The sequence below is a fragment of the Trifolium pratense genome, linkage group LG7, assembly GCF_020283565.1.
Source record: "Trifolium pratense cultivar HEN17-A07 linkage group LG7, ARS_RC_1.1, whole genome shotgun sequence".
Classification (NCBI taxonomy): Eukaryota; Viridiplantae; Streptophyta; class Magnoliopsida; order Fabales; family Fabaceae; genus Trifolium; species Trifolium pratense.
Genome location: NC_060065.1, coordinates 29,412,287 through 29,422,880, shown reverse-complemented (window position 1 = coordinate 29,422,880; position 10,594 = coordinate 29,412,287). Strand labels below are relative to the sequence as shown.

Genomic DNA, 10,594 nt, shown 5'->3' with positions numbered 1-10,594 from the left:
AAGAGCTTCAAAATAGGTTGGCTTGAAAGATAGGAAGTCAAAAGGTTCAGTCTCTTTCATGGAAATCTTCATTAACAATATTCTAAGATGCATACTATTCAAAAATAATAATATGGTCAGTAAGATATCTTTGATGGTGATACCACTTTAAATATCATACATTACTAATAAATGGTCCATACAATGTCAGGTAATATTTATGTAACTTATACATATTTTGCTCCAATGGTGTGCTATCATGTGGGTATCATACATTATTAACAAGTGGTCACTTTTATATTTATTTTTTTAATTGAAATTAATGGTATTAAATTGATGATACGACACCTTAAATAAGATACCGTGTCATCAATTTTGATACTCTCTATGTCACGTCATGGAACTCCAATGATAAAAAAATTAAGGTACGAATCATTAACATATGATACTCTTATTGGAAATGCTCTAATGAGATGTATAATATCTTGTTTTGTATCCTGGTCTCTAATTTCTTTTTATTTTCAGCACCAGCTAACTGGATTGCTTGGTTTGAGAGTAGTTTTGGTATCAATTGGTTTCAGTCCCTCTTAATAGCAGTTGCGGGTGATCAAATCATGATCCTCTCTATCAAGTCCAGCGTCAATCACCACTATATCAACTAACGATCGATTTGTATCCTCTAAATTAGTAAAGTGTATAAGAAAATTAATGGTTATGACATGAACAACTTCATAATTTGTTATGATATGCATCTATAATATATACTTTTAATATTATTCACTTTATTAATGTAAAGTTTGCCTGTTCAAAAAAAATTATAATCTAAAATGAATCACATTTTAAAGGAGTCGGAACCATAATATTTGTATCCTTGCTGGCAATGTTTTAAGTTTCATAACAATCACAACAAAATTTCCAATATAAATTTTAATTATTTTTAGTTAGACTTTTTACACATTAATTCCTAGGCCATTTTCTTAGTGATGAAGACATTGGATAGTTTACATACATTAATTAGAGGAAATATTCAATCCTCATACTAATTCCATGTGTACTTTGAAAGTTATAAATATTCAATCCTCATACCAAACTTTTGCATTCTATCCAAAAACATGGGCTCCCATTCTGCAGGTTCTTCGGAACAAGAGTTTTTTCACTGATGAGCCGTTGGAGGTATCGGACATCCTACTTTCAACCGCACTAACACAAAGTGGTCAGCGAGCGCGCCGATGCAAATAATCTTGGAATCCAAGTCTGACGTGTCTGATGGAAGTTTGCCTGCCACGCAATGGGAAACAAGTTCTAGATGCTCCACACCTTTCCATATTTGATAGTTGAACAACAACCCTCTGAAAATGAGTAGCCACAACGTAACCCATATCCGGAAAAGTAAACCATTTGTCCTTGGTTGCAAAAGCATGTTTACTCCTTCTCGGTGGTGGGAAAAGTGCATCCGTGACATACTTGTAACGCTCAGTATCGAACAACTCCACATATGATTCCTTATGCAATCTCAACTCCCTCTCCATGTTCAGTCTGATCAACTCAAAATCTTGCTGATTTCCTTTTTGGTGCAAAGCTACCACACGGTATCCACAATAACCGTCACCTTCAACGTCAATAATATCTTCGATAAATGGGTGCATGAACTTCGGCATATGGTTGATAAAAGGAATTTCAGGAGGTGCTGGAGGTGCTGGAGTCAAAGTACTGATGACGAGTTCTTTAGGCACCTCAGGCACTGTTTGTGAAGTCGACGACTTTGACTTTGTTGGTTTCGACTGAGATGCCTGTGTAGCTGCAATATAATCATCAACATGCTCCCACCGAGACTTATCCCTGCTCGTGGATCTTGTGACACGAACTGATTTTTTCTTTCTAGCACCTTTTGTTTTTGCCTTTTGAAGCGGAGGTTTCACAGAGGTGGTTTCTGGATATGCAATGAGACGAAGTTGATTCCTAATATCATTCTTCACGCTAACATCGGCTGTTTTTAATCGTTCCTACAAAGAAAGAAAAAAAAATCAAACTCATTAAAATTAATTTTATACAAAGTGTAACATTATACACATAATGTAAAATTAAAATCATAATAAAAAAGTATACGAAATGTAACCATTATATTTATAAAGGTGTAATAACCTGAATTGCTTTCCACTCAGCCAAGCAAGCATAATCGTCAGCCACGTCGCCCGGTGCCGGTTCATCTTCGAAACACAGTTTCTTCCATTGAGGGTGAATCTCATCAAGTCGGATAGGTTTGTTATTTTTGATCTTCTTCGCAATCAAGCATGCACATGGCAACCCGTATGTCCTTCTCATAACACAGCCACACTTTTTGCTATCCATACCACATTCTTCGACCCTGTTTGCTTCGTCATAAATGTGATCCATAACCTTTCTTGAGATTTTATAAAACAAGAATGCGTAAAGAGGATCATCATCGTATCTGTGTTCCGCAACAGACATACTCCGACCGAATTCACCTTGTACTTCGGTGAACTGACTTATCAACATCTTATTTATCGCTTCCCATCCTTTCACCAAGTCACCGTTACCGTCCTTCAAGTAACCTTTCAACACACCATGACATGATTCAGCTCTATTCGTGGTGTGATTCCCCATGTGCATATGTTGGTCTACCCAAGCATTGACAACCCTTTCTTTATCAGTGTCTAGGACAGTCTCTTCAACATAACGCAAAAACTTTGGCCATCTCGCACAAAGCTCCCTAAATACCATAACATTTTCAGCATATTCTTTTTCCGTTGGCGACTCTAACACATCATTAAAAGCATCGGTGATTTGATCCCACACATCAGTCTGCTTCTCATTCTCTCCATTCTTGATTTTCACAATTTCCTTCATCTTAGAGCTCACGTTCTTTTTTACATGGAAACGACAAACCATTGCAGCCGATGTTGGAAATACCTCAGAAACTGCATTCATCAGAGCCAAATCCCTATCGGTGACAATCACCTTCGGTCTAACATCCTCATTCCTTAAGAGACTGACACACTGCTCTAGAGCCCAAGTGAAGTTGTCTTCTCTTTCATTGGTAAGCCAAGCAAATCCAACATTGAAAGATCTCCCAGTTGATGTGAATCCGACAATCTCAAATAACGGCATTTTGTATTTGTTTGTTTTGTATGTCGAATCCATCAAAAGCACAGTAGGAAAAGAATTGAACAAACTTATAGATTTAGGATGTGCAAAGAAAATGTCTTGAACATGTTCGGATCCGTCTGCAACAACCGTTCTATGTTTGAAAAAATACCCGGTCTCGACAAGTCTTTTGGAGAGGTGTTGCATTTCAGTCATTGATGCCCTCATTTTAAGTTTTAATCGATGACTTAAATTGTAGAGTTGCTTTGCCGTTGTCTTGTTGTTTGGATCCCTATCTTTCAATGTGGACATTATATTCTTAGGCGGAACCAGATTCCTTGACATTTCCTTCATACATTGCCTTTCTTCCGGTTTGAGACGACCGACAATGAGATGGCCTTCAACTGCCTTGTCCAACTCGTGGTTATGTTTGCCGTTTACAACGGTCAAATGCCATGTTTTATCGGCATGACAATAACCACGGAGTCGAAATGGACAGCCGCATTTCCTCGTGCCGGTTTGATCAGATTTTAGCTTCTTATTTGTTGACACGTACCGGCCTCCCCGCTCGCAATCCAACCTGAAATATTGCTTCCTCTTATCGCTGCCGTTGTCGGATTTGCCAATTACAATTGCAAACTTTAGCTTTAAGGCAATGTCCCGAGCCCATCTAATCAACTCATCTCGGTCAGGGGTTGCCATTTCTGTGTAAAAATGTTCCGATGTATCAATCTCATATGCAACAGGTCTAGATGGAGGTTTATCAGGCGGAACCTCAACAATTCCCGGGGCACAGATACCTAGCACAAGCTCTCGTTTGCCCGCCATAACTACATAATATAAGAGGGATAAACACATAATTAGCCACATATAATACTTAATACATATAAAATTGGTAGCACATTCTATAATCCATAACAGCCAAGGCAATGCAAGCAAAACAGATAGACCTAAGGCAATGCAATGCAAGCAAAACAGACAGTCAAGGCAAGTAAAGACAGTGCAAAAATTAAAGTTCCAGTAATTTCGGTTAGTATCAACCGAACGAATCCTTCGGTTAGGCTTGGCAAGCAAACACGTTTAAACCAACACAAAACCAAAAGTTCCAGTAATTTTGATTCGTATTAACCGAAGGATTCCTTCGATTTCTATAAATCGAACGATTTTGTGTCAGAAACCTACCAACCTAGCATATATGACAGTTGAAAATAAAAGAAATTAAACGGAAGATTACCTTAATATTGTGCTTCAAATCGCCTTCCAACCCTTAGCAAACGTTCCAAACTTGATTTTAAGCAGCGATTTGAGTGAAAAACGGATTGGATTTTGGGATCTCTTTTGGTAGTGTGGGGATGAAGTATTGAAAGTGATGAAGAATGTGAGAGGTTGCTTTCTATATAAACACACTTCGATTCGTAAAACTCGAAGAAGGAAGCGAGTGGTTTTTAAAACTCGAAGTTTTTATTCTTTCGATTCGTAAAGCCCGAATTTGCTAACCGAAAATTTGGTCATTTTGGAAGGGCAAACTGAGATTTAAGGGGGGTATAAAAGAAACGTGGGGGGTGGGGAGAGAAAATATCATTTCATTTCTTTTACATTCGACTTATTTTCAAACGATATCTACCTATGTTTTTCTTTGCTTATAAAAAAAAAAACCCTATGTTTTTCTTTTGACAAAAACCTATGTTTTAAAAATCAAATAAAAAACAAAAAAATAACAATTCACCTACACCGCAAGTTATTAATTAAAAATATATATACTTGTCGACATTTTCGTTATCAATAAAAACAGAGCTTCAAAATAAGTTGGCTTGAAAGATAGGAAGTCAAAAGGTTCAGTTGCTTTCATGGAAATCTTCATTAACAATATTCTAAGATGCATAATATTCAAAAATAATAATATGTCTTCGATGGTGATACCACTTTGGATATCATACATTACTAATAAGTGGTCCATATAATGTCAGGTAATACTTATGCAACTTATACATATTTTGCTCCAATGGTGTGATATCATGTGGGTATCATACATTATTAACAAGTGGTCCCTTTTATATTTATTTTTTTAACTGAAATTAATGATATTAAATTGATGATACGGTACTTTAAATAAGATACCGTATCATCGATTTTGATACTCTCTATGTCACGTCATGGAACTCCAATGATAAAAAAATTAAAATACGAATCATTAACCTATGATACTCTTATTGGAGATGCTCTAATTTTGTACCCTGGTCTCTAATTTCTTTTTATTTTCAGCACTAGTTAACTGGATTGCTTGGTTTTGAGAGTAGTTTTGGTATCAATTGGTTGCAGCCCCTCTTAATAGCAGTTGCGGGTGATCAAATCGTGATCCTCTCTACTAAGTCCAGCGTCAATCACCATTAAATCAACTAACGATTGATTTGTATCCTCTAAATTAGTAAAGTGTCTAAGAAAATTAATGGTTATGACATGAAGAACTTCATAATTTGTTATGATATGCATCTATAATATATACTTTTAATATTATTCACTTTATTAATGTAAAGTTTGCCTGTTCAAAAAAAATTATAATCTAAAATGAATCACATTTTAAAGGAGTCGGAACCATAATATTTGTATCCTTGCTGGCAATGTTTTAAGTTTCATAACAATCACAACAAAATTTCCAATATAAATTTTAATTATTTTTAGTTAGACTTTTTACACATTAATTAGAGGAAATATTCAACCCTCATACTAATTCCATGTGTACTTTGAAAGTTATAAATATTGTTATCTTATTTGATTATATATACTGTTAGAAGTAGAAGTATAATCTACTAAGAATTAAGAAATTATACTATGATGGCCAGAAAAAAAATTCATTTTTGTTTCCTAATTTTTTTCCTAAGTTATGGTATTCTAATTCCAACAAGGTGCCTTGCTAATATATGTCTCCCAAAAGAACATGTTGCATTATTTGTATTTGGAGATTCATTATTTGATGTTGGAAACAATAATTACATCAATACTACTACTGATGATCAAGCAAATTACTCACCGTATGGTGAAACCTTCTTCAACTTTCCAACTGGTAGATTCTCTGATGGACGAGTAATTCCAGATTTTGTAGGTAAGATATGTTTCTGTTTTAATTGACTTATTTGAATTTATGTGTTGACACGAGTACTTGTGAAATTGTTTGGAAGATGTTATATGGAAGTAACTGATGACACGTTCATAAGTTTTTTTTTTTTTTGATAATCTGACACGTTCATAAGTTGTTTTGAGTTTATTTTCATAAGCTCTCTATAATAGCTTATCAAGAAAATTTATGAATTATATAAAAATAATTTGGTTTGATTATATCTTTTGTTATAGAATTTTCTTAAACATATGCACTTAACTATGCATGTTTAATTTAGTTGTTTATTTAAAAACAGAGCCTTTATCGGTATTATTTGTTAATTAATTACTTCAATGGTTTTCAACTTACATGTACAAACTAACACTCTAATAAAATTACTTTATTGCAGCTGAGTATGCTAAGTTGCCATTAATTCAACCTTATCTATTTCCTGGTAATCAACAATATGTTAATGGAATCAATTTTGCATCAGCTGGAGCTGGGGCTTTAGTAGAAACCCATCAAGGATTGGTTTGTTTTATGTTGCTAATTTTATTAAGAGTCTTTCTTCTCGTGCCATCCAGACTTCGAATCTTACCCCCTTGCAACGTAGGATGCGAGTGTGTAAATAGCAAAAATTGAGAAACTAAAAAAAAGCAGTTTGCATCCTAGAATGCGTTATAAAATTTAATATTTTTGTATATCTCCCTCTTCCTTCGTCCCCTATATTATAAGTTCGCATTCTAGGATGTTTTGCGCCCCTGAGTTAGCTACTTAAGTAGTAAGAGAGGTATTTTTGAAATTTTCGAGAGCAAATGAGGACTTTGAGGAAGCACGAGAAGTAAATCTCTTTTATTAAATGCACAAAGAATGATATATTAAATGATGTATATATTAGTCAATTTTTTAACCTTACTACCAAATTTCGAATTATTATGTTTCTCTTTCTCTAAGAATTAGAGTTAAAGAACAAAAAGAAAATAGTAACTTTTATCAATCCAACAATGAGTTGCGTAAGTATTTGATAAAAAATTATTCAATTTTTTTTTATAAGTAAAATTTGAATTATAAGGAGTATAAGGGGTACTCAATACTTACAATTCAAAAGACAATCCCCTTATAAACTACTAAAGCAAGTTAAGGGATTGTTACACGTCAAAGAAAGCTACACTAGTATTGCTACACAAGCGACCTATAAACCAAAACCATGCAATATAAATAATACGGTTATTCAATGATTATCTATGTCATTTGTGTTTAAGTGAGTTTGATGAAATGAGATTTTGGTATATTTTCAGGTGATAGATCTAAAGACTCAACTGACTTATTTTAAGAATGTGAAGAAGATATTGAGGCAGAGATATGGAAATAAAGAAACCACAACTCTGCTATCCAAAGCTGTTTACTTGATTAACATTGGAGTTAATGATTATTTCCAAGAAAATTCCAGCTTATACACTCATGAAAAATATGTATCCATGGTAGTTGGTAATCTTACAACTGTCATCAAAGTATGTCAATCTTACTTTTATTCTGCACCACTTTGTTTAAATGCATGCTTGGATTAACTTATTAGAACTTAAGTATTGACATAATTATTTGTGAGACTGTTTGAGAAATCTTACACAAATAGTTTATGACACGTCTATATATTGTTTTCAATAATTTCTCATTATTATAGCTTATGAAAACAGTTTATGACATGTCTATAAATTGTTTTTCAACTTATTTTCATAAGCTCTCAATAATAGTCTATGAAAATAGTTTATGAAACAACTTACGACATGTCTATAATTTTTTTTTTTTATAAGATATGTCTAAAAATTGTTTTCAGCTTATTTTTATAAGCTTTGAAATAAATGAACTTATATTTTAAGCGCTTATACTATTATTTAATTAAGCTTATCCAAACATCTTCTAAATTTCTTAACCAGGGAATATATGATCTAGGAGGGAGGAAATTTGGGATTCTTAACCAACCACCTAAGGGTTGTTTTCCATTCATCAAGGCTTTTGTAAATGGAACTAAATCAGGTTCTTGCATTGAAGAGTATTCAGCACCTGCCAAAGTGCATAACATTGTGCTTTTTGAGGAACTTGAGAAGTTAAGGAAACAGATCAAAGGATTCAAATATTCATATTTCAATTTCTTTGATGTCTCGTTTGAAGTCATAAACAACCCTTCCAAATTTGGTAGGTCATGTCATCATATCTCTATTTTCTAGCACTTCTTCAAATTTGGTATTATTAGCACTTTTAAGAGAAGAAGTGATAGCAATACTTTCAACACTTTCTCTAACACCCGCTCTTTAATTTAGTGAAATTCAGATAGGTCTCAACACTTCATGTGATATCTATTTTCAAAGTCAGAGACTCACATTGATTTTTCAATCAATTAGAAAAAGAGTTTTACCAATATATATGCATCATGAAATTGACCTATCTACCCTTAAATAAATTATAATTATAAACTTTCATATTAATCTTATGTACAGACACCTTAAATCTCAACATACTTTAATGGCATATTATATACTCCCTCTGGTCCTCTATATAAGGAACACATTGAAAAAACACACATATCAAGGAGGCTTATTTTTTTTATTAAAACTTCTAAAATGATATGTGTTATTCCAAAATTAACTTTGGGAATGTGTCTGTGTAATTAATGCATAACATTGGAATAAGTTGCATTTTATACAATTTAATAAGGGTATATAAGGGATTATCGATTTAATAAAGAATAAATTTAAAGAGTGTTTCTTATAAAAAGGACCAAAAAAAATTTCCAAAGTGTTCCTTATATATAGGACCGGAGGGAGTATTTTTTAGGCTAAATTACATTTTTGGTCGCAAATTTTTATAAACTTGCGATTTGTAATCTTTGACTTTTAAAATAGTACTTTTGGTCCTATAACTTTAGACCATTTTGCAACTCCACTGATTTTGACCAAGTCAATGCACACGCGGACAGTGACTTACATGCTACATCAACATATATATCTTGCCACATATGCTTACATGACATGTGAGTCGCTATCCACGTGGCAAAACATGATGATGTGCATGTGAGTCATTGTTCACGCATGCGTTGACTTGGTCAAAATCAATGGGTTTAGCTTTTTTCCAAAGGGGCTAAAGTTAGGAGGCCAAAATCACATGTTTGTGAAAGTTAGGGGATCAAAAGTGCAATTTAGCCAAATTTTTAAATAGTTCAGTTATGTTTATAAGAGACATGCATAAACTGGAAATTGATGTATTCGGTCCATTATGGACCCAATATAAAAGACAGCTGCTCTTTACTCCCCTTAAATTGATCAGAAACTCCCCATTTATCAAAAGATATTTTTCGGTAGTGTAAATTTTATTGGAAGATATCTTCCGGTACATTTTTCCTAATGTGAACAATGCATAGAGGGAGGGGGGAGGGCGAAAAGCAGTCATCAATATAAAATTAATGTATTCGGTCTATTATGAATCAAATATATCAAATTTTGTTAATTCATCTCAATTCAACGATGAATTTTGTAGTATAGAGTATTCCTTAAAAATTATTGAACTTATAATTGTATTTTAATTAACGTTATACCAGATCTTTAATTTGATTTTAAGTTGTGTATAGTTGTAATATTTGTGGCTTAATTTGATTTAATGATGAAAAGGTTTGAAAGAAGGAGGAGTGGCATGCTGTGGAAGTGGCCCTTATAAAGGATATTACAGTTGTGGAGGTAAAAGAGAAGTGAAAGATTATGACTTATGTAAGAATCCTTCTGAATATGTGTTCTTTGATGCTGTTCATCCTACTGAAAGTGCTAGTAGGATTATTTCCCAATTTATGTGGAGTGGAAATCTGAGTATAAGTGGCCCATACAATCTTAAATCACTATTTGAAGAATAGTTCAACCATCCATATATCATATGTTCACATAGTAAAAAAAAAACATACATGTTCATATTAAAGAATAAAGTTGTCTGTATTAGTTAGAAGACAAAACAAATGTATTGTTGTTTTGATGTGTAAATGTATGAATAAGAATATTATACAAAGTGTCATTTTCTTGGCTGTTGACTAAATCATGAATGATATTTTTAATTTTTCTCTTCTTGAGAAAGGATCTTTCTATTTTTTTCCTCTCACATTTTCTCAATGCTCTAATCTTAACCCTTAAAGGCTTAAACCACTTTCTTCATTTATTTTAAATTATAAGATTCTTTCATTTCAAGGGTATAGATGTAACATATTATTTCCTCAAATGTTTTTCTAGAAGATCCTCATCCTTCCCTCCTCATAGCTCCTTTGTATTTTCTCACCAAAATTGTAAAGTTTCACTCAAATTGTGGCATGTTAGCAGGACATGTTACATTGTATGTTAAATGTTAATCTCACTACATCAATGTCAATTCATCAAGACTAAT

At 33.3% G+C, this 10,594-nt stretch overlaps 2 protein-coding genes across 2 annotated transcripts; one reads left to right on the top strand and one right to left on the bottom strand.

Annotated features, from left to right (window-relative positions):
- Window positions 1-1,193: 1,193 nt before the first annotated feature.
- LOC123896209 (PKS-NRPS hybrid synthetase cheA-like) lies at window positions 1,194-3,396 on the bottom strand. The gene is made up of 2 exons (XM_045946626.1): window positions 2,122-3,396; window positions 1,194-1,982 (listed from the first exon to the last, which is right to left on the bottom strand). Exons 1-2 carry the CDS (start codon window positions 3,394-3,396, stop codon window positions 1,194-1,196), a joined length of 2,064 nt encoding a protein of 687 aa, XP_045802582.1.
- A 2,210-nt stretch (window positions 3,397-5,606) lies between these two features.
- Window positions 5,607-10,225, top strand: LOC123894394 (GDSL esterase/lipase 1-like). Its single transcript, XM_045944390.1, has 5 exons — window positions 5,607-6,184; window positions 6,588-6,709; window positions 7,477-7,689; window positions 8,113-8,371; window positions 9,841-10,225. The coding sequence occupies exons 1-5, from the start codon at window positions 5,914-5,916 to the stop codon at window positions 10,074-10,076; spliced, it is 1,101 nt and encodes a 366-aa protein (XP_045800346.1). The 5' UTR covers window positions 5,607-5,913; the 3' UTR covers window positions 10,077-10,225.
- Window positions 10,226-10,594: the final 369 nt, after the last annotated feature.